At 40.4% G+C, this 22,973-nt stretch overlaps 2 protein-coding genes across 2 annotated transcripts; both read left to right on the forward strand.

The window, feature by feature from the left end:
- Window positions 1–4,163: 4,163 nt before the first annotated feature.
- LOC6553313 (beta-ureidopropionase) lies at window positions 4,164–6,325 on the forward strand. The gene is made up of 4 exons (XM_001979174.3): window positions 4,164–4,365; window positions 5,026–5,288; window positions 5,362–5,981; window positions 6,053–6,325. Exons 1-4 carry the CDS (start codon window positions 4,262–4,264, stop codon window positions 6,224–6,226), a joined length of 1,161 nt encoding a protein of 386 aa, XP_001979210.1. The 5' UTR covers window positions 4,164–4,261; the 3' UTR covers window positions 6,227–6,325.
- Window positions 6,326–15,051: 8,726 nt separating this feature from the next.
- Window positions 15,052–15,572, forward strand: LOC26526354. Its single transcript, XM_015154988.2, has 3 exons — window positions 15,052–15,184; window positions 15,256–15,309; window positions 15,366–15,572. The coding sequence occupies exons 1-3, from the start codon at window positions 15,070–15,072 to the stop codon at window positions 15,560–15,562; spliced, it is 366 nt and encodes a 121-aa protein (XP_015010474.1). The 5' UTR covers window positions 15,052–15,069; the 3' UTR covers window positions 15,563–15,572.
- Window positions 15,573–22,973: the final 7,401 nt, after the last annotated feature.

The following is a 22,973-nucleotide window of genomic DNA, read 5'->3' on the forward strand; positions in this document are numbered from 1 at the left end:
TAATATAATTATTTTAAAAACAAGAGGATAGTTTCTGGACTATCAGATATCCTTTACTCTGCTAGTGGGAGTGCGATTGAGAAATTTCAGTATTTTCTTTGGTGAGAACATTTTTGGCATGCCAATAGAAATTGACAAGGGTATAATTAGGAAGCTATTCGAAGCTATTTAAGTTAATGTGTACATGTAAAATATAATTTTTTTCATATCCATGTTTTCTTCAAATATCTTCTCGAAACCGCTTTCATGCCTACATTTTTCAACCTTTATAGTTAGGGCTGTAAAATAGAATCGTTGCATAAATGGCCAATTCTCCGGCTTGTATTTTTTTTTTTAAATTACAATAATAAATTACATAAATCATATTGAAAATTTTCAGATGCTGAAGAGGTAGCTAAAACCTTTACTTTGAGTTCCAATTGCTTTGTTTGTTTTCTTCGTGTTGACAAATTCAAGTCAGTTCGATTTATTTCGGCTCGGTGTTTCATCCTAGGCGTCACAAGTGGCAGATGAGCTTTCGAGGTGCGAGCAGTGCGGCCTGACTGAGGCCATCCCGTTTTCGCGGCGCAAGCAATATATCCCCATTGCACTCGCACGGCGAAGAGAGTCTGCAAAGGCTGGGAGAAGTGAAAGAGAACGAAAGCTCCCGGGACCGAAGTGCCTTCGTTTGCGAGAGAGTCCTCTCGGGAGCGCTCGGAGCAGCGCTCGGATTTCTCACTCGACGCCGAGGGACGCACAAAGGCATGCTACACTTTTCGCAGTGGAAACTTGAGAAACTTTGGACGAGTTTGAGGCAATGACTATGAACTCTGGATCAGAATGTATTGACATAGTTTCGTAGCTGGCTCGAAAGTCATTCAGGTGCAAGTGGCCAACTTTCTCCGGCAGTTCGCTGGAGCTGGCTCTCGTATTTATTTTTATCGCTGTTCATTAGTTGGCAGTTGCCATAATTTCAATTTTAGAGTTTCGCCACCATATTAATTTACGACACTGCCACTGGCCACCCCTTTAATGCAGTTTTCGGGTGGGCAATTTTAGATTGCTTTTCGGCGGCGATTGTCTAACCGAAAGCAATTGTTGCGAACATGAAAGGCAACGCTGCTGACGCTTAGCTTCCAATTTATCATGAATAATACCACGCACCGGAACGAAATAAATCAAACGAAATTTATTTGGCCCGTTCTGTGAAAACATAATTTAGCAAAATCAAATTAGATGTAAGCCGATTTTCCTGCGAAACACTTTGGCAAGCCGTTGAAATATGCATGCTACAACTGAGAGGGTCCAAATGAGCCCTGCCGATATTTTGGCCATTAACGCAAATTGAATAGTCGGGCAGCGCTCATTTTACGCCATTTAATAACCGAGTTTGGCCGGGAAAACTCATTTGTTTGCATTTTATTCGTGCTCTTCGGTTTGCCAATTTAACTCTTCTGCTACAGTACGTGTGGAAAAAGAAATATTTTCGTCTTCTTCCAGGTGGAGGAGAGCCCAAAAAGTTGCTGGCACGCAAATGCTGCCAGCAACAGTCATAAATTTGCCGCTTTTCTGCTAAAAAGTGGCCAACAGTTTTGTTAGCCACGTGCAGGTTCGTTTCTGGCTGCCCGACTTTCGCATATGCAAAAACTGAGTAATGGCAGTCGGGAAAAGTCCTGTGATCCTTCTGACAGAGCTGGCAATTGCAGCATATTTAGCCGCTTGTTTTCAAAAACTCTATTTAATTTGGATCCTTGTTTTGCCCGGCTCACGTCTCTTAGGACATTTGCCTGTCATTTTTTAAGTCGCTGTGTGCTGGTGATTTTCCTTACTCTTCTAGTAGTTCCTAGCATTCATGGCTGTCACGAGTCCACACAACTTGGCCCTTGCCCAGCCGATTTTGCAGTGTTTAATTTAAGTTCCAGCAGAAGCTGCTGAGATTTATTACTGACCCTTAACAAGTCTCGCTGGCCCTTCTTGTGTCCCTTGCTTTTCGTACCCCTGTTTCATTTCTTCCATTTTTTAATGGAGCGAATGGACGAGCAATGTAAGAGTTGTAATTTTTTGCCTTCAGTCCTCGCCAGTGGTATATTTTTTATTGGGAATTACACAGGGAAGAAGTTTTGGTGACTGCTTTTAGCCGGGTTAACAGCTTTATACAAAAACTTGCCTAGGTCTAATGGTATTGTATCACATATCAAATATTTTATTTCATTTCCTACTGTAGTGTGAGGCTTTACTCACTGTTTCATCATAGCAACCGTGTTTTCGTTAACCAAATTCATTTATTTATTCGTTCTTCTCTCAATGCCTATGTATAGGCATAGCATCACCATAGCTATGGTAAAACTAATAATTATATTACCTAGCTAATTAAATTTGTTTTTTCGTCTAATACCGCCAATTGACGCCATAGCGACTTAATTTATTCGAGTATATATGTTGACTTAAGCTCAATTTAATAAACGGCCTACAAGAAATTGCTATAGTTCTTGCTTCCTTCACACCGCCTCAGAAATCACAGACATTTCCATTCATCTTTTTGCAGCTTGGTTTTCTGAATAAATGGATGTCATCAAGCTGAAAACTGAAACCTTGGCGAACTTGGGCCTGGGACCTCCCATCGATTTCCCCATTCGGGTCAATCATTTCGAGCAGTGTGTGCTGCAGTGCGATTTTGACCCCTCCAGAAGCCCATAACCAATCTCGGTACAATAAATTAAACCTAAACAATTCATTCGGCTGGGCGAGGCTCGGTTTCTGTTTCAGCTGCTGGGACATCTTGGATGGAGGACGGTGGATTGTGGAAGCCCGATGGAGGATGGGCGATGGAGATGGCGATGCTGGGAAATCTCAGGGGCAATAAGGCAGAAAGCCACTTCTTAGTTTGCCTGCAGCTCAAGCGGAAACCATATAAATGCGGAAATGATAAAAATGCCTGCGAACATGTTTCCAAAGCGTATGCGATAAATTGCAGTGGCAGAAGGTCCTCGGAAGGTCCTCCCAATGGCACCACCACTCCCACATGGACAATGCACCCAGACAATAAAATAATACTAAAAATAGAAAAAAACCAAAGAGTAGACGACATAGACAATGATGAGGTGGCATTCCGTTCGAATCGGTTTGGGACCGAGTTCAATAAATGAATGTGGCCAAATGGAGGACACTGGGTCCCAGGAAACTGTTAGACAACGCAAACGCAAACACAAACACAGGCGGAGAAAAGTTGGCTGCGATGAAAGAAACGCGACGACCGTCAATTTAATGAAATTGTTTTACACTCAATTGAGTTGCCAACTGAAAAAGAAAACAAAAAGCAAACCATGAAACGCCAGAACTACACAAGCAAACTGTTTTCGACGGAGGAAGATTTCGGGTAATTTGCATTGCCTCGAAGCGCCAACGACACACATTCGGCTCGAAGTTAATCTTTTCTAATACAAAATGGCCCAGCGCTGTCAGCTTTCAGGGAAAGTGGCTGATATCGGAGATGCTCCGGCAGAGCAGATAAGGATATGCGCAGAACCCATTCAATATTTACTAAAGTTTGACAAAATCAGCTCACGCGGGATTTCTCTGCTTTTTAGGGGGAGCACGTAAGATATTGGTGATTTTAGGCTTAACATGAATTTAGAATAACGTCGATCAAAATGTGGCGTTAAAAGCTAAATTTGTTCAGCAGAACAAGCGGTGCGGGAATATTTAAATATAAAATTCATTCCCCACCGGAAATGACATTTGAAAAATTTTCTTATACTTACACAGTCAAGTTGAAATTTTTGACTAACCTTTGAAATTTAGATCGTCAAGTAAAGTCTCACAAGGTTGAATTCTGTAATTGGTAGATCACCGTTTCAATATTGGTCCGTATTTCACAAAAAGATAAATTTAACTTTTAACGAGCGGGATTCCCGAAGTCGAGTTCCCGACTATCAGCTACCTCGTGGACAAAATGTTTATGGCATATCAACAGAAATTACAAAAGAAAATGATATGTGCTAAGGGAATAATAAAGAAAGATCCCAACCTTGCTGGTAATATTTCATTTCGTATGCTATTTAGATGCCAAGGAGTGTGTTTAAATGTTTTTCACTATTTTTGTAATACTTGGGAGAGGTGCCGAGAGAGAACCAAGAGAGAGAGATGCAAATAAAGAGGTATAGATAAGAAGAGAAAACGATCGTCAGCAGATTCATTTCAAAAAGTGCGGTGGTCGGAGAAGGTTGTTCTGTCAATTGAGTCGCTAATAGATGAGATATTCTGCTGCTATAAAATAGGAAAAATGTCCGCATTTGAACTGAACAATTTGAACGATTGCTTGGAAAAGCATTTACCCCCCGATGAACTAAAGGAGGTGAAGCGAATTTTGTACGGTGTAGAAGAAGAGTGAGTACAGTTGAAAAACCATTAAGATTAGACCGAGTAAGAAAGAACATCATGTGGGGTGTCTACACAACCTACAGATTATTCTAACATTGTTCTAATCTTAATCTTTTGCAAACACAAGGGTATAAAGCTTTTCACTGTTACCTTAGTGTTGCTCCTAAGCGTAAAGTTAATTTGTAAGAAGAGGCTTACATCGAATCACCTTAAGCAATAGAACTTGTTCAGAGAGCTACGTTTTCTTTGCATCTACACATTAATGTATATACCCTTGAAAACATCTGGTGATGAAAGTGAAAAGATCACGAAGCCGCAACACGTAAAATAAAAATAAAAATCGAATATTTCAGGGGGTTGGTTTTATCTATATATTATTATGTGTAGAAATAAAGCAAATAATTACAAATTTCTTTGTTAGTCTAATCACTCCACATTTCCCGATTATTAGAAATGCTGATAAGCTTCTGACCACATGGTGAGGATCACCAACATTGTATTGGGGTCATTAAGGTCCTAATTTTAGTGGAAAACATGTGGTCATAGGTTTAAACATCTATCCATAAAGATTGGAAAGAGCTGTTCATAAGAAAAACAACTGTTTGAACTATATACTCCAAACATTATATGAAATCCCAATCAAATATATATAATATGTATTTCCAGTCAAACGCTTGAGCTGCCCGCCAGCGCGAAAGATATTGCTGAACAGAATGGATTCGAGATCCAGGGCTATCGCTTCACGGCGCGGGAGGAGCAAACTCGCAAGTGCCGGATAGTCAGAGTTGGTGCCATCCAAAACTCCATCGTAATCCCCACTACGGCTCCCATTGAAAAGCAACGAGAAGCCATCTGGAACAAGGTGAAGACCATGATCAAGGCGGCAGCGGAGGCCGGATGCAACATTATTTGCACCCAGGAAGCGTGGAGTGAGTGAGCAAATGAAGCATGAGAAAGATCTACTTAGTAGCATACAATTACCGTCTTATTTATTTCCAACAGCCATGCCCTTTGCCTTCTGCACTCGGGAGAAGTTTCCTTGGTGCGAGTTTGCCGAAGAAGCCGAAAACGGTCCCACGACCAAGATGCTCGCAGAGCTGGCCAAGTCTTACAACATGGTTATCATCCACTCGATCCTGGAGCGCGACATAGAGCACGGCGAGACCATCTGGAACACGGCAGTGGTCATCTCGAACAGTGGTCGCTACGTGGGCAAGCACCGCAAGAACCACATTCCCCGCGTGGGTGACTTCAATGAGTCCACCTACTACATGGAGGGAAACACTGGCCACCCGGTCTTCGACACGGAGTTCGGCAAGCTGGCCGTAAACATATGCTACGGACGCCATCACCCCCAGAACTGGATGATGTTTGGTCTGAATGGCGCCGAAATTGTCTTCAATCCCTCGGCTACGATCGGTCGGCTATCGGAGCCCCTGTGGGGCATTGAGGCACGTAATGCTGCCATCGCCAACAGCTACTTCACGGTGCCGATTAATCGCGTGGGCACTGAGCAGTTCCCGAACGAGTACACATCTGGGGATGGTAACAAGGCGCATAGGGAGTTTGGCCCCTTCTACGGATCTTCTTATGTCGCTGCTCCCGACGGCTCACGAACACCGGTAAGGGTCTCCCTTTAATATAAAATTTGATATAAGATTTGATTTGATAACTTATTGATTTCTATTGACAGAGCTTGTCGCGGGACAAAGATGGCCTGCTTGTCGTTGAACTCGATCTGAACCTGTGTCGCCAGGTGAAGGACTTCTGGGGCTTCCGCATGACCCAAAGAGTTCCGCTGTATGCGGAGTCCTTTAAAAAGGCATCGGAGCCCGATTTTAAGCCGCAGGTCATCAAGGAAACATAAGGAAAAGGATTCTGTGCTTGATTCCGATGACTCCTTAAGAAAATTGCATTTTAATTTGAAGTTTAAATAAAGATAAGCTCATTTACCACCTTTTAGGCATTCGTGCTCAAGTATTACTACGTTCATAAGGACTTCGAGATAAATTGTGTATTTTATAACATTTATTTGCTGCCATTGAAAGCCTAGTTGAGTTCTTTGCACCGACAAATTAAGTCCCCACACTTTCTTCAATGATCTTCATTCAATATTATACATTGACTGTGACCTAAAAATTCAGTAAGCACATACTTCGTTTTTTTGAGAACGGATCTCATTATTTCCGGATTAAATTTTGAAGTCCTTGAAATATACACATTAAGTCTGGCAGAACTTCAAGTCAAATCCCTTGTTAAGAGTCACATCCACGAGCCTGCGGAGCATCTCTATTTTATCTCGTTCCCCGATGGCTGCTTTAAAAATTTCCCTCCGCACAAAATGCTGCAATCTAGCATTGAGCTAAGCTTTGACTTTTACGATTATGTTACGGATGAATGGGACCGGGAAGGGGAATCGGAGACAGGACATGGGTTCGAGTGTGGGTCCCGGTGGGGACGGGATATAATCTGTTTCTATTACGTTTGCTTATCTGCATGCGACTCACATGTGCGCTGCTTTGCCGACTCCTAATGCAGTAATAATCGTTTGTGCGTTGCCAAAATGACTGGACTGACCTTGTGGAGCGTTGGCAGTAATTGGTTAGATTATTCTAAATTGGTTTCTCCGCTTTCGACCTGACCTTGTGTGGCAATGGAGTTAAAAAGCGAAATAGCTTGTCGAGCCACGCAACAGAAATGAAAATTATAAACTTTTGTGCACCAGGCTGGGGGAGGGGGATGAAGTATGCAAATTGAATTTTTGGCAACATCCAAGTCAAAAGATACAAAGAGACAAATGTGCGAGTTTTGAATATTTATGTACAGCAGAGGGCACAGAAGTACTGTGATAGCTATCTACTGCAATGTGCCACCGTTGGGGTTTTACTAACTGACTCAAAGAAAAGCCAGGCATTCTTTGTCCTATTTTTCTATCCCGCGCTGTGCGAGAAGTGTGGGCTGGAATGTCGGATTTGGTATGTGTCTATTTGACAAAGGTCACCCGAAAATAAATCAAATATTTACCCAGCCACATTCGTTCATTCAAATTGAAAAGTCACTCTTGCACACACACTCTTGGCGAAAACTGATTCAAGGCCTCGATTGCATTACCCATTCGACATGTTGCTAATAAATATGTTTTCCGGGGAAAGCCAAATAAAACCCAAAGTGACAGAGGTCCTTCCGAACGAGTCTCGCACGGACTTCGGGGAATAGCCAATAAAATGTGGGAGCTGCTCGTTTATGGCCGTGGGTTATCCTCGGCCAGTCGAACATATTTTATTCAGTGCCCGGGTTGATTGATTAAGCCCAAGATAAATTCCCAACCGTCGGCACGCTCAAGGTTCTTCAAGATAATCCTCTACATATCGGATTATAATTTTCAATCCCGCCTGCAGCACTTACACTAATCATACGTAGATATCCCTCTTCTCCGCCCAAGGGGCCAGATGGCAATTGTGACAGCTCAGATATCAGAGCGATTTCAATTAAAAGCCAGCCTTTTAATTAAACAGATAAAGTGGCTATAAAGTGGGAGATAGGCAAGCTGGTCAGCAGGTTTAATGGGCAACTCGATTATGAGCTCATATTTAATTAAACATAATATTTAGAGCTAAGCAGCTCCGAGCGAAGACGCTTAAGTGCTAGTTAAGTGTGTGCGATGCATGTGTGTGTCCTGAAGGATGTCGGAAAGCAGAACTGGGACCGCAATCAGGACTCAACACCCGGATGTGTTTGTGCACTTGCGGCAGGCTTGCTGCGAAAAATGCCGAGGACGTGCATCAATCTGAATGCATAATAATGGTGCCACTGTGGCAATCAGTTACTCCCAAGGCGGCATTAACCACCAGCCAAATGCATATTGAACAGGATGTCGACTTCGCATAGGGAGGATGTATATTCTCCTTAAAGTTCAGGGGTGCCAGTGGATCGAAAATGTTGATTTGTGCAGTTCAGTGGCTCAGCGAATAATTGAACCAGCGCGGTGAACGTGTTCGGATTATCAATAGGCAGTTTCGATAAATATTTTAATTTTTACTGCTGCTTGCAACGGAATTCACTCCTAATGAAATGATTTTGAGCAAACAAAAACACTTCAGAATAACTTGTGAAACTGAATATTTTTGGCAATATCACGAGCAAGCTGTACATTATCTACATTGCTGAGTTTAAATAACAATATTTGTACACAACGAAAAGCATTTATTCTCTTGACTTTTTGTAGCCAAACAAATACACTTGGAAAAAGTTTAATCATTTGCTGCAGCGAAAGCAAAACATTCCAGAGAATAAGCTAGTTACATTCCACTTTTTATAGCCAGAATAGTGTGCCATTTAAGTTTCTTTTGAAGAGAGCAGCCGGTTCAGTTCGGTTGGTTCGGTTCGGAACTGGTTTGCATCCCTGTTTAAATCATCAGCAATGGCGCACACGATATGAATGGGAAATCTTGAGCCGCGTACGTGTGCACAACAGCGTCGCGAAATGAAAAGGAAAAGGAGCTAAAAAGGAGCAGAATCACCAGGAGCAGCAGGAGCAGCAGGAAAAGCGGCAGCAGGCATGGCGAGGAAAATTGGAAAGGAAATGTGATGCCGGGCGGCATTGTTGCTGCGCCGAGTGAAATGCTTTGGGCCTGGTGATGGTGGCGATGGCGATGGCGTTGCCGTTGGCGTTGGCGTTGGGGAACTGAAGATGCGGAGGAGGTGGAGATGCCTTCGGAGGCGGCCCCCTCATTCGGGGGCCTTTCCATTAAACGGGATTATTTATTTTATTTCGTTATGCGCGGCAAACAGCTTGTGTAAAGGATTTAAGCTGCTGCTGAATGTGGCGGGCGGCACACAAGCCCGATTCTTATTACCAATCCCAAACTGCCCCGTAATGAAATACACGAAAACTTAAAACCAACAAACCAGCGAGCAAAACAACAAAGGCGCTCGTGATATTAAATTCCAGCCGCACTTGCACTTGTTAGAGCCTGAAAGATTATAATTCTGCCACAAGGATACTCGCAGATAACTGGCAATGAAAGTGGGCTGCTCCGGAGGGAGGTGTCCTGTTGTGTCAGGACAATGCAGATAGGCGTTGGGGATAATAAAATATTATGCAGCTGGGAGCGGAGACGGAGGCCGGAAAAAGGCGCCAAAGCGGAAATGGAAAACTTGAATGCAAAAGTGGGAAATGGTTACGTATGAATGGAAGGACCTCTTTTCTGAAAGATGAGAGAGTGTGTGAGCTGAGGCAGAAAAGTCAATTCCCTCGAGGGAGTTCAATGTCTGACCTAATAACTGTAACTTTATTATTGGAAAAATCCATTTGGGGGATGCGAACTTTTATAGTTGTGTTTTTCAACCCCTAATAATGGTTGACTATTTTTGCCTCAAATTGCAAATTGTAATTATATGTTGATTTTGTCAAGGTCATTAAGAATGATTGATGGGGTATGGGCTTGGTTATTGTTAAGCCTTTTGGTTCTGGTTAACATACAAATTATGAGATGTAATTACTGTAATAAATAAAAAAATAGTCAGTAGACTTGAGCCTAACTAAAAATACCTTTGTAGTATAAGCTGTAAGTTAAAGTGCTATCTGAATTTGACCTGCAATATTTTCCTACAGAAATATTAATTAAAATGCTTGTTTGCCATTCGGAAACTTAATTTCGTTGCACTGGGTATTGGTGAGTATCTGTGTTTTCTCATTACGATTTCGGTTACTGAGAACCATCGGTTAACGGACCGCAATCCAAGCAGAAAATGGAGTGCAATACGCAAGATGTTCTTTGTTTATGACCAGGTTCCCGTTGGGGCTTTATAATTAATACCTACTCGAATTAACGGCGCCAGGTGGCAATACTCGCAATTGTAATGGTAATGTGAAGCGGAGCGTTGCAGGCCATTACATTTTTGCACAAGACGCACTGGAATTAAGCAATAAAATATTTAAAAATTTTACCCAGCACAAAGAACTCTTCATCCTCCTTGGCTGATTTCCCCTTTTTTATTATTCTTATTATGCTTTTATTGTTATGAGCGAGAAGACAAAGGAGCTGAAACCGAAACCGAAACTGTAACTGTAACTGTAACTGTAATGGTAAGTGTAACTGGAGTGGCTAGTGGGTGGCGGGTGGGTGGAAAATTGGGTGGCAAGTGGCTGGAAAAAGGGGTGGCGAGGATGGGGCTCAGCTGCGGTTCTGCTCGACTGCAGGTCCTGCGGCTACCTGTGAAGTGTGTGCCATGCTCCACTTCTCACCTGCTTACCGCACCCATGGCAATAGCGACGGCAGCAGGAAAAATCGAGAAAAGTGGGGTTCGGTAGGGAAAGGGTGCGGTCAACGCTCTGACCTGCTCGGACTTTCTCCTTAAGGGGCTGTTACTTGAGTTCAGCTTGATTTTTATGCGCTTGCAAACAGTTATAGCGTGGGACAGTTCATGGTTACTATATGTGACCCTTCTAATGGTCATTAAATGTCGCTAACGGGGTGCGAAGACCATAGTTATACCCTGTACTCGTAGAATAAAAGGGATCAGGGCCAATAGTCGAATCAAACTGGCATTGTCCGTCCGTATGAACGCCTCGACCTCAGGAACTATAAAAGCTAGAATGTTGGGATTAAGCATGCAGCTTCCAGAGACATAGAAGTTTTAAGTTTTCCTTACATTTTATTACTTCTTCCCCAATTTCTACCGATATTCCAGAAAATGTTGAAATTTCACGTTTGCACTTCCACTAGCTAGTAACGGGTATCTGACAGTCGGGAAACTCGATTCTATCTTGTTTTTATATTCGGTTTTATGAATACATTATATGGTTTTGGTACGGTATGGTACCGTTCCTTACTAACAGTAAGAAAACTGGAAATATTATAACAAATAGTTTATCTGCAAGATGGAGAAATCATATTAAACATATTTTAGGCCATATTTCATATTCCAAGAACTATTTATGCTGTAAATGATTACAAATATTTGTGATTTTAATAGATTGCATTGTAGCCCGGTTTCGAATGAGTTAGGCGACAGACATCCTTAAAGAAAATGCGTCAATTTGCTAAAATTCTTCCTTCATTTTCCGACTGGACAAAAAGCAGATGCGCAAACAAAAACACAACAATTTCTAAATTACTTCAGCTTACACTTGCAGTGGCTTCATTTCCCATTCACCTTCACTTCACTGACTTTTCCAGTGCCGAGCTGCTCCATTCAGACGGACGCATCAAAAAGTGCCAACCCGAAGACAAAACCATAAAAATTAATTATTTCTTTTTGTTGGGCTAAGGCAAAGAGAAATGTGTCGGGCAGGGAAAGAAAGCAATCCCGCCGGAGAGGAGTGGCCAAGGATTGCAGTGCAGTGAGGAGGACATGAGGAAATTGTGCTGAGTTCACCAAGCGTTTATTGTTTAAATTTTCCACATTTTCTCCCGCTCGCAGTCTCTCCTTCAACATACACGGGAAAAATTAATAAATAATCTGGTCATGCAGAACGTATCCAACTAATTGAGTTTTTAACGGCCTTCATTTTCTTTGAAACCTTATTTCTTATCCTATAACTTATATCTTATAATTGCAAAATTATGAGAAATAATGTAATGTGTAAACAATTAGTTTTTTCCCAGCGACACAAATTTCAAATCGCAAACAATGCTTATGAATCAACACATTTCTGATAGAGTTCCACTGGGATTGCTTAGTAGTGTAACCATTTTGTTCTTAATGCTCCACAAAACTTTTGAATGCTACACAATTTTCCTCTCTCTGGCGAGGACCTTTAGCTGGGTTCAGGCCAACCCAGCTGGTGGTCGCCGCTTCCGGCAACTCGTGCATTTTTCACCAGGATAAGCAACAGTGCTGTAAGCGGAAAAAGTAGCGAACAGGAGGGGCAGCAACGGCTAAAACAACAATGTGCATCGGGCAGTGACAACGGATTTATGCTTAATTGCCAACGACATGGAGGCGTCTAACGCTTTCCTCTCCCCCGGCACGCTTTTCCAATGGCCATGATGCGGTGCCGTGGAGCGGCATGCTCCTCTGTCAGTCGGTGGCCCCATTGATCTGCTTTGAATACGCCAATCTTGCGGATGCCTGCCTCGTTCCGACTGGGAGTTAATAAAGTCCGACAGTTGGGTGGCAGCAGTTCGCACTCTGTTTTTCTGGATGCGCAGCCACATGCTGCCCATGATGGTGTTGTTATTGCCAGCTGCCAATAACGTTAATTACGACCACGGCTGTTAATTAGGTTTTAAATGTGCAGACGACTAATTAACTCGAAGCCAAAGACGCGGCATCCAAATGCAGACTGGCAGCCATGTACAAACCTCAAGGACGATGGACGAGCTTGAACTCAATATAAACGAGCTATCAATATTTAACCAGGTGCTAAGTACTACACTGCTGATGCTCACAATTTAGACAGCTCGTTGAGAGATTAATGGAACTCAATTGGGGATCTTTTGAATCCTATTAGTATAGCTTGGGAACTCTTAAGTTGCAATTTCAGCTGTACAGGGATGTACAATGTATACATTAATTTTCCGAGTGCTTGATATCAGTTTAAAGCTTCAAAAGAAGTAAAAGAAGCTCCCTAGGTCATTTAAGGAAATGCCCCAAATTGTCAAGAGGCTTTTGTGGCAGCCCTGAGGAAACGTTATGCCAGTTATAGATACATAACACAAAATGGCAACCATTTCTCGAGGAAACCGCAGAGGGACCGGTTTGCTCGACCTTCCACAAGGAAAAGGTTCAATCTCTTGATGATGATTACACCTTATATGTTGCTGGAAAAACAAGTCACGCCAACAGCTGTAGACATCAACTAAACAACGAGGAGTGCCTGGGCTGCAAAGTGGAATTCCAAACATTTTTTCTTTGTATGCCTTTATTGAAAAATTGCTTCGCCCAAATCGATGCCGCAGTGGATGCAAATGACCAAAGTGGGGAAATGCCTGGAAAAAAGATAAAATTTAATGAAATCCGAATACGAGGAATCTAGCCTAGTGCGGTGCGGAAAATCCATTAGCTGGAATTGATTTTTCGGTTTGCTTTTCAATCAACTTAAATCCTTGCGCCTGCTGAGGCCGCTGCTGCTGGAAAATGCTGTGGACCCATTTGACCATCAATCATTATCCGCAGTCTTTTGTGCGGAAGAGCAACAACGGTGATATAATGAAAAGAAACAAAATAAATCATTTAAATAAATGCCAAATTGGACAATGCATAATGCGGAATTTAAAAAATGTAAGAAATTATATACAGTACACATATTTGACAACCTTTCAATATCACTGCTTGGCGATATTTTTATCGGCGCACAAAAAATGGCCCACGGCCACCTTTTAAAGCCTTAAAAGCTTTTAAAATAAAATTTACATTGCATCATTTCAGCCAACTCGCCAGAAAATTGCCAGCGGCCCCTGGTAGCTGAACTAAATAAAAGGCTGTGAAAAGGAAATCTGCACATATTGGTCATTAATAAAAGTTTTTGCATATTGATACAAAAAGCAAATATTGATAAACAAAAATGAATACGGCTTACATCTGCATGGGCATGGCATGGGGGCGGGAAAAACGAAAGAGCCAAGTGGAAGAGAGCATACAAATAAATAAATAAAGCGTGTGTGAAAAGGCAACAATAAAACACATCCGACAGGTTCTGCAAAACCAGAGATGTCCGCGTGACATGAATAAATCGACCAAGGATGTCACGAGGAGCATATTTATTCCCTTCCAGGGAATTTAAGGTTTCATGGGAGATTTCTCAGGAGTTTCAAATCTCAAAGCAGTTTCATTTGACCCCATATGTCAACTGGCGGGGTGTGCTCAACTACAACCACAAACTTGTATAACTGAACATAATGTATTACCACCATCTGAAGACAACGCAGCATCCCTTTTGCAGTGAGTGCGGTAAAAGCGGTAGCGATTTCAAGTCAATTGCGTCCTTATTTATCAGCCAGCATGATTGTATAGTCCTGTGTCTGAATGGGAGCGAAAAATAACCAGCAATGTCAGAACATTGTGATGTTTTAAGCATTGTTCGATTGCATTGCTGCTTACTTGGATGAAATCTGATCGATTATTTCGTAATGTGTTACTCCCTTTTATTTGTGTGAAATATGCTCAAAAATAAAGAGCCGAAATAGTTTCTGGCTCATATTACCAATTAAATGCGAAATATTTTAGCCTAAAAGTATGGCTTAAACTACCGAAATGTTTATTAAATCATGGTTTATGTTCTGCTTTATAATAGATGGTCCAGTTAAATCCATTTAATTTAAGCACCGAGATCTCCCGCGTATTAAATTGGCGCGACTTCTGGCATTGTCTACTTGATTTATATTTATTGGAAATGTACTTTAATGGTCGCCAATTTCCGTTGTTCATTAAGGGCATTGTTGAAAAACAAACGAGATATTGTCCTGAATGGGTTTGCGGTTGCTCTCTTATGACTGCGAATTTTGTTCTGCGTTCAATGTGCAAAGACTGCGGTAATTAATTGACTTCATTTTTTAGCATAGGTGTCACTTTGCTAGTTCATTTCCTTATATTGCTCCAAGTTGCTTAGAGTTTCATGCTTTATGGCCTTTAATCTGTCTTTGAGGGCAAAATCAGTTTCTTACGCTTTAAAAGGCAAATAAATCAACTGACATTTTTTTAATTAAATCAACCTTCAGTACGATTCATTGTTTTTCGTTTTCTATTGTTATTGGAGATGTCAAGATGGGGAGGTTGCCGATTGTTCTTCTAATTTTTTCCTCTATACTCTTAATTCAATGCCAAGAAAACGCTCTGGATAACTCAGCCAAGAATGTTTTAGATCGCAACAGAGAAAAAGGTAAATATTTAGTGTGGGAACTAAAAATATAACCAGCCCATTAAAAAAATTACACATCTCACTCGACATAGGAGGTGATAAGTCGGTTTCCCCCCCAAGGTTTCAGCGAACATGTTCAACTCAAGGTAATCCTAATAACCAGGTAATCTTTTCCAGAAATTCAAACCTTATCAAATTTTAGAATGTAAGGAAAAGGAGTTCAATGATTTGCTTGATTCCATTATAAGCTCGGAAGCAACTACGGAAGCTGAACCGGCAAAGGTTCCACATAGACCAAGTCCACCCCACTATGTTCGACCAAGTAGAAACGGACACGTTCTTCATGACATTGTATCTTGGGTTGAAAAAACAAAGAAGGCAATATTTGGATTTGGATAACTTTTTTATTTAGGTATTTCCATGTGAAATAAAAAATATTCAAAGTTTAAACTGACCCATGTAATTCAAAGATATTTGCTATTAGATGCGCTTGCCAATTAACGTTATTTTACAAAACTAATAATGTTTAAGGTTATATTTCTGTATTTACTGTTTCTTTAATGCTTACATTTGCCTAAATGCTTCTATGAAAATAATACTATTTTATTTTAGGTGAGGCACCATTAGGTTTTATTTAAACGCAAAATCTAAAGAAATCTAAACTTCGAGAACCAGAATTATCCAATATCATTTACAGCGTTAATAAACATACATGGCTCACACAGCGTTATAAATTAAATAGTTTTAAATTCCTTAATTTATTTCATTTGCTTTGAATTGCGTTGCACTTCTGCATTTAATTAAAGCTGATAGGTGGTATGAGTGATGTGGCACGGAATTTATCTGTATAACTCATACGTCACGTTGGACGTTTTGCAGGAGGGATAAAGTTGCCCCCTTTGTCTGTGTCAGTTAGTTTGTCCCGCGGTGTCCTTTGTTCGGCGGCATATGCGGGAGGGTCGGAGAGGCAGCTGCAGCTTAATGATTTTCACGCTTCTGTTGCACTTAAGTTGCAGTTTTCTCTATTTTTCGGCTTGAAAAAGGCGTTAATGGCAAACAGAGGCGACAACAGCTGGCTTACAGAATGTGATAGAGAGCACAAGAAGGGGCGAGTGCACACATGCTCATTTGGCTGGCGGGCAACAAATTCCAAGTCATTAGTCGCTGTCCCGTCTCCGCTAACTGGAAAAAACACACTGCAAACTAAATTACAAGGGCTGCCAGAAGCATTACACGAGATTAGAGCAGGGGGCAAAAAATGGTGACAACTTTTGCCTGAGGAGCGGTTCTCACTTACGGTTTCTGCTCGGCCTTGTTAGATTTGATTGATTATTGCACTTAGAACTTTAAACCCGACTACTTAAACATATTTTACGTCTAAACAGATGGAAACCTTTTAAAGTATCAATAAGGCCCAAATGATTCTTATTTCCAAGTTTATCTAAATTATTAACGCTTATTGTGAGGAGTGCAGTTTGAGCCATAATACAAATATAAGAACTATTCTCATACCCGTTACTCGTAGAGTGCAGAGGGTATACTGATTCGTTGAAAAGTATGTAACAGGTTTCCGACCATATAAAGTATATCTATTCTTGATCAGGATCAATATCCGAGTTGATCTGGCCATGTCCGTCTGTTCGTATGAACGTCGAGATCTCAGGAGCTATAGGAGCTAGAAAGTTGAGACTAGACATGCAGATTCAAGGGATATAGACGCAGATCAAGTTCTGACTTTTTTTTAATTTCACTATTTGTCTTTCCAATTTCTATCGGTATGCCGAAAAGAACGTTGAACTTTCTCGTTGCGCTCCCACTAGCTGAGTAACGGGTATCTGATAGACGAGGCACTCGACTAGAGTCTCTCTGTTTAACTTAAAAAGTTTTCTAACAGATGGGCAACAAATTATTCTGGGAACACACGGGCTAAGTGCCCCTCCTTAAAGGTAGTTCCGCCTGCTCTACACTGCTCCGCATATTTCATAAGTCAGGAATGTTTCCGGACAGGCTTGTTCCCTGGTCCTGAGCGGATCGGGTTCGTGCCGGGCGAAAGCTGCCTGTCAGCAGACGGCTGACATCTGCAGGATGTGTCCATGGCGTCGCCATCGCTGTCATTGCCCATCAGGCTCGTGGTGTTGGCGTCGTCCTGGCACCTTTGGAACGGGATGACTGGGGTGGAGGGGAATGGGATATGGGATAGGGAATGGGTGCTGCGTTGCCAAGGTAAGCGATGTGAATTTAAGCCTCAAAAAGACGGGCGTGTGTGCCTGGCCAGGGCACAATTAAAATGCGAAAGCGAAATTAATATCCGCTTACTGAGGTATCCTGTAATGCCTGCCTTCTTCACAATGCCATTTTTCAAAGCTGCTTACATAATTATGCACTGACTTTAAGGAATGCTAATGGCTATTATCGGGATTAATGAACAGCTTACCGCACATTTTGCAGATTATTTAATTTCCTTTCGGTTTTCTCACATAATTATGCGTATGCTGATTTTTGGCTGAAATGGCAATTTAGAAATGAGCTGCGGTTCATAAATTTATTATTCAATTACTGCAATTAAATTTGACACACGAACGGGAAAACTTTGTGCATTATTCTAATGGTATCTTAAATATTCATCAACACTCGGTTCCTTAATTAATTAGTTTCCTCTTTCGCTTGTTGTATATCTACCAACACCGCGACTCACATAATGAAGCAACTTGTCTAAAAGGAAGTTGCTCCGTTCCGGGTCAACAGGATCCACCGAGTCCAATTCCCCACAAAACTCATTTGCATGCGAGGTGCTATCAAAATAAAAATTTAACATTTCCAAATGATGGGGGCCCAACTTGGTATGCAAATTGAACAAACACAAACCGCAGCAAAGTTTGCGACGGGCCAAAAAACAAAAAGGTGAAGTTCAAAGTTTTCACTCCGCTTGATATGATATGTTGGAGTATCGTGCGACCCCGGTTTCGTTTAAAAAATCTGTTGAATATGCAAATTGCACTTAAACGATTGCGGCAACCTTTAAATATATTTATTAATTTATTACATTTTTTAAAGCTTTAAGCCGCTTTTCGATTCGCCCCTCTTTTGGGGTTTCTTTGCATATTTCTTTTCACAATAAACCATATTTTTTTCTACACACACACACTGACAAACAAGGGATCTTCAATTTCAGATTTTTTAAATTGTTGGCATCTTTTGCTGCGCAGGTAAGGACCAAACGAAACTTTTATCTCCGCAATTTTCCCAGACTAGCTTTTAGTATTTTAGGGAAAAGTTAGGAGCATTAGCTTAAATAAAACAATTCCTTGTTCAACACTAACCAAATATTTGCCTTATAAAATATTGACTCTACAATGTGGCCATGCTTTTAAGATTTAATCGAAAACCAAGTAAACATGTATATAATTTTGGAATTGTGTGGCCGTACTTTAATTATTTAACCCTGACATTTCCACTATCAACATTTCGTTAGCTTCACCTCAAACGGTTAAAGGGCATTTCAAATTCTGCGTAAAGGCCGGCATTCCACTTGCCTTGTTTTAGTGCCATTTGTGCGTTATTTTTATAAAGTTGCCTCATGAATTATTCATAAATGAAGCAGACGTACCGTAACGTAAGAAAAACAGCGAGAAAGGAAAAATCTTTAAGTTTTTCAGCTAGGCAAAGTGATGGAGTTGGCAGAGGAAACTGGGCCGGCTGGCAGCGGACTTTGCCGGCAAATACGAGAATCTGATTAAATTATGGAAAACTTTCTAATTGGTTTGTTATTAAGACAGAGATTACCATAAATTACATTTGAAATAAGTAAGCCATTTGGCGGGTACACAACAATTGATAAAGCCGTATCCGAAACAACTTGCCAAATTATCTCACTCGAGTGCGCCGGAGCTCAGAAACAAAACAAAGCAAAACCCTTGCCTCATGTTTAATGCACTTGACAGGACCAGACCCAAGAACCTTCAGGAAAGCCCAGAATTTACAGCCTCAAAGTTATGACTTTTACGCCCCATTATCGCTTAAATAATTTAGCCAGCCACTAAAAAGGAACAGAAAGCGAAAATTGCTGGAAAAACAAGAAAACCTTGCATAACTTATGACCAACAAAACGGGCGGCAGTGTGAAATGGACAGGGTTTGCGTTTATTAAGGACTAAATTAACCGCAATTAGATTTTTACAAGGCTGGTAGAGGCATTTAATGAAAACACTCAAATCGCTCGAACAATCGCTCCAGTGTGTGCGAATCTGAATAATCAAGTGACTGGCAGTAAGTAAGAAATCCACTTGGGCTGCCGAAATTAAAGGCCTGCCAAAAGACCCGTCCAACAATCGTGAACAATCGGGCAGCACGGTGGCAAAAGGTAAACACTTTTTTTATCCTGTCAATTTCGTGCTTTTTAATTAAAACCCTGCGTGCACAGGTACAGTGTAAACAGGCCAAGGCCAAAAGGGATAAGCAAAGCGAAAGGCTCGCTAATTAAAAAAATTAGAAATTCGGTCCCTTTAAAGACGTCCAGGGTGGGATCACTCCCATCCGTCACTTGATGATGCATAGCCACGAAGTGTGAAAAATTCGGCCTCATTTTTAAATAGACTTAAGTCCGTCCGCCGCGCTCATTCCTTTCAAACTCGAGGGCACTGGTACCGCCTGCCATTTATTTGGCTCAGTTCTCGAAATTAATTAAACACTCGCCGGCGCAAGGTCAAAAAGGAAATGGTTCCGCCTTCATACATAGCTAGTGCTATGTGCCAACAATTAGCTTTTGAGGGGCCGGATGTTTGGCAAGAAAAAAGAAAGCTGAAATAGAATTCTGTCTGTTCGAAGAAAGCGGAAATTTTAACTAACTAGGGGCTGGAAGGCCTTCCGCTTTCTCGCCCGCCAAGCGCTACACAATTACGCGTTTTAATAAAGTTTCAGCGAACTCCGTGCATAAAATTAAACAATTAAGCAAATAGTTCTGAACACTAAGATGCAGCAGCCTTGAGTTCTTTGAAAAATAACCGCGAGGAAAAATGAAGGAATATTTATTTAAGTTTCGGAATTAAGCACTACATTAAGGGAGCAGTTCACAAAATAATCTGTTCCTTATTGTCACGTATTAAGGCCTCAATATAACTTCAAGGATTATATCATTTGTAATTGAAATACCAAGGTAAGCTTCACATGCCAGATCTCTAAACGAATCTTTTCTGTTTATTATTTATTCTGATTTAGAGAGAACAAAATTAACGAAAAAAACAATAATAAATGGCGTTGGCTGCGTCAATATTTCAACTACCTAATTCTTTTGTTTTTTGAATATTAACAAATTATTTCCATGTTTTCCGCTCCTAAAGGGTGAGGGTTGAAATCGAGTCTTTGGATACTAAAAATCGCTGGATATACAAAATTGACCTCGATTTGTTGGGGTCTGCCTTAAACATAATTATCGAGAAGTGCTCCTTCAGCCGCAAAGCTGCTTAGCTTTTGTTTCTTTTGCCCATTCGACTGTTGCTCTTTAAAGCCCATTTTCCATTGCTTATTTATGCGCAACAGTTGGCCCGTTGTCTTGGCCAAGAAACAAAAGTGAGCCGCCTCGTCTTTGATGCTCTTTGCTGTGGCTAGAAGTACTCCATTTTATTGACTTAGGACCGCGATGATTCGAAGAATAATAACAAAATTATTGGGAATATACAATTCAAAATCGTAAACATTTGTGGTTAAGTAAACAAAAATACTATGTTCTGATTTATTGAACGGCTTCTTAAATTATATTTCAATTCCGAATTTACACAATTTATATAATTATAATTTTATAACTTGCTCATTAACTCAAAAGTGTTGCAAGGGTTAAAGTACGTTATTTTAATTTTAGACGAAAATGTTTGATTTATTTTTTTTTAAATAGGCAATCTACATTTTTCTGTAGAAACTGGCTTTAATTAATTTATATGTATTATGCTACTATGAAAAGCATTATTTAATTTCTATGTATAGCTGCAAATTATTGAAATTATTTTGTTTTTGTCGATATGTACTACTATAGAGTGACGGTACACGTAATTCAAATACAAATTAATCAACGCGCTAACCTCAACTTATTGACATTATTAAAATGAACTACAAAAGATCCCGCGATCTGAGCAATATCTTTAGCAAGTTTGTTTCAAAAGCCACGGTTACCATAACGCCCACCAAATTGCACAAAAGTTTCACTCCACAATATTAAAAATTTTTTTAAATTTCCTTATTTTCGTTGCCAATTTTTATCGGAATGCCAACAAGTGATATTACTAACCCAAGTGGGAGTCCACTAGCTAACTAGTGGTATCCGATACTGAAAAACTTGACTACAGCGTTCTCTCTAACTTGTTCTTTTAATTGGCTCATTCAACAGCGCTCTGCGAATAATTCTGTTGTCAAGAGACCTCTCTTAAAGACCTCACTATCTCACTCACTTATATAATTATGACAACAAAATAGAGTAGTTATTTAATTGCTTACAGCGCGAGATTAATCTAGTAGCACTTTTTATACGAATAAACATAAAAATATATATCTCTTTCAGTGTAGGGTAATCCATTTCTTAACAAAAATTTTAAATTGTATTTTAAATACTTCTTATGAATAAATATTTTAAAATAAATACGATAACATTTCAAACACCTGTATGAATAACATTTGCCTGGTTAATAGTTCAAGAGGGATGCCAATGTGATCTTGCAAGTAATCACACTTAAGAACACATACATACACTACAATCACTGCTAGACCGGTAAGAAAGATTACTTGGAATATTTTGTGACTCTAAATTAGAAGAAATGCCTTACAGTCTTCACTAGAACTAGTTGGGAATTATAGGGCTATAGGACACGAAAAATCTACAATTTGCTATAAATATTTACACTTTGTGGGCAAAATTGAAAGATTTTTCGGTTTGAATTACCAGGCGAACAGGAATTCCAGAAGGTGACCAACGATCGTTTGGTTTTCGGTAGCAACTTGCTGCTGTTTATGATCGCCTGGTAATTCAATCCGAAAAATCTACAATTTGCCAAAGAAATTAACATTTTGCAGGCAAAATTGTGAGATTTTTCGGTTTAAATTATTAGGCGATCATAATTTCAAACACTTGTATAAATAACACTTACCTGGTTATTTGTTCAAGAGGGATGCCAATGTGATCTTGCAAGTAATCAGGAACGCATACACTACTACACATACACTACATTCACTGCTCGACCGGTAAGAAAGATGACTTGGAATATTTTGTGACTCTAAATTAGAAGACATGCCTTACAGCCCTCACGAGAACCAGTTGGGAATTATAGGGCTATGGCCACGAAAAATCTACAATTTGCAAAAAAAATATTTACACTTTGTGGGCAAAATTGAAAGATTTTTCGGTTTGAATTACCAGGCGCACAGGAATTCCAGAAGGTGACCAACGATCGTTTGGTTTTCGGTAGCAACCTGATGCTGATTATGACCAAACACACATATGTACATACATACATACATACATACATACATACATACATACATACATACATACATATATACATACATATATACATACATACATGCCCACAAAATGTAAATATTTATGGTAAATTGTAGATTTTTCGATTTGAAGTACCAGGCGAACAGGAATTCCAGAAGGTGACCAACGATCGTTTGGTTTTCGGTAGGAACTTGCTGCTGATTATGATCGCCTGGTAATTCAATCCGAAAACTCTACAATTTGCCATAAATATTTACATTTTGTGGGCATGTATGTATGTATGTATGTATGTATGTATGTATGTATGTATGTATGTATGTATGTATGT

The sequence above is a fragment of the Drosophila erecta genome, unplaced genomic scaffold, assembly GCF_003286155.1.
Source record: "Drosophila erecta strain 14021-0224.00,06,07 unplaced genomic scaffold, DereRS2 tig00000000-arrow-pilon, whole genome shotgun sequence".
NCBI classification, from domain to species: Eukaryota; Metazoa; Arthropoda; class Insecta; order Diptera; family Drosophilidae; genus Drosophila; species Drosophila erecta.

Excerpts from the sequence above, each read along its gene's own strand:
- LOC6553313 (XM_001979174.3), top strand. The coding sequence starts at position 4,262 with ATGTCCGCATTTGAACTGAACAATTTGAACGATTGCTTGGAAAAGCAT. Across the intron at positions 4,366-5,025 it reads TTGTACGGTGTAGAAGAAGA|TCAAACGCTTGAGCTGCCCG; the intron begins GTGAGTACAGTT and ends ATGTATTTCCAG. Across the intron at positions 5,289-5,361 it reads TTGCACCCAGGAAGCGTGGA|CCATGCCCTTTGCCTTCTGC; the intron begins GTGAGTGAGCAA and ends TATTTCCAACAG.
- LOC26526354 (XM_015154988.2), top strand. The coding sequence starts at position 15,070 with ATGGGGAGGTTGCCGATTGTTCTTCTAATTTTTTCCTCTATACTCTTA. Across the intron at positions 15,185-15,255 it reads AGATCGCAACAGAGAAAAAG|GAGGTGATAAGTCGGTTTCC; the intron begins GTAAATATTTAG and ends CACTCGACATAG. Across the intron at positions 15,310-15,365 it reads GCGAACATGTTCAACTCAAG|AATGTAAGGAAAAGGAGTTC; the intron begins GTAATCCTAATA and ends ATCAAATTTTAG.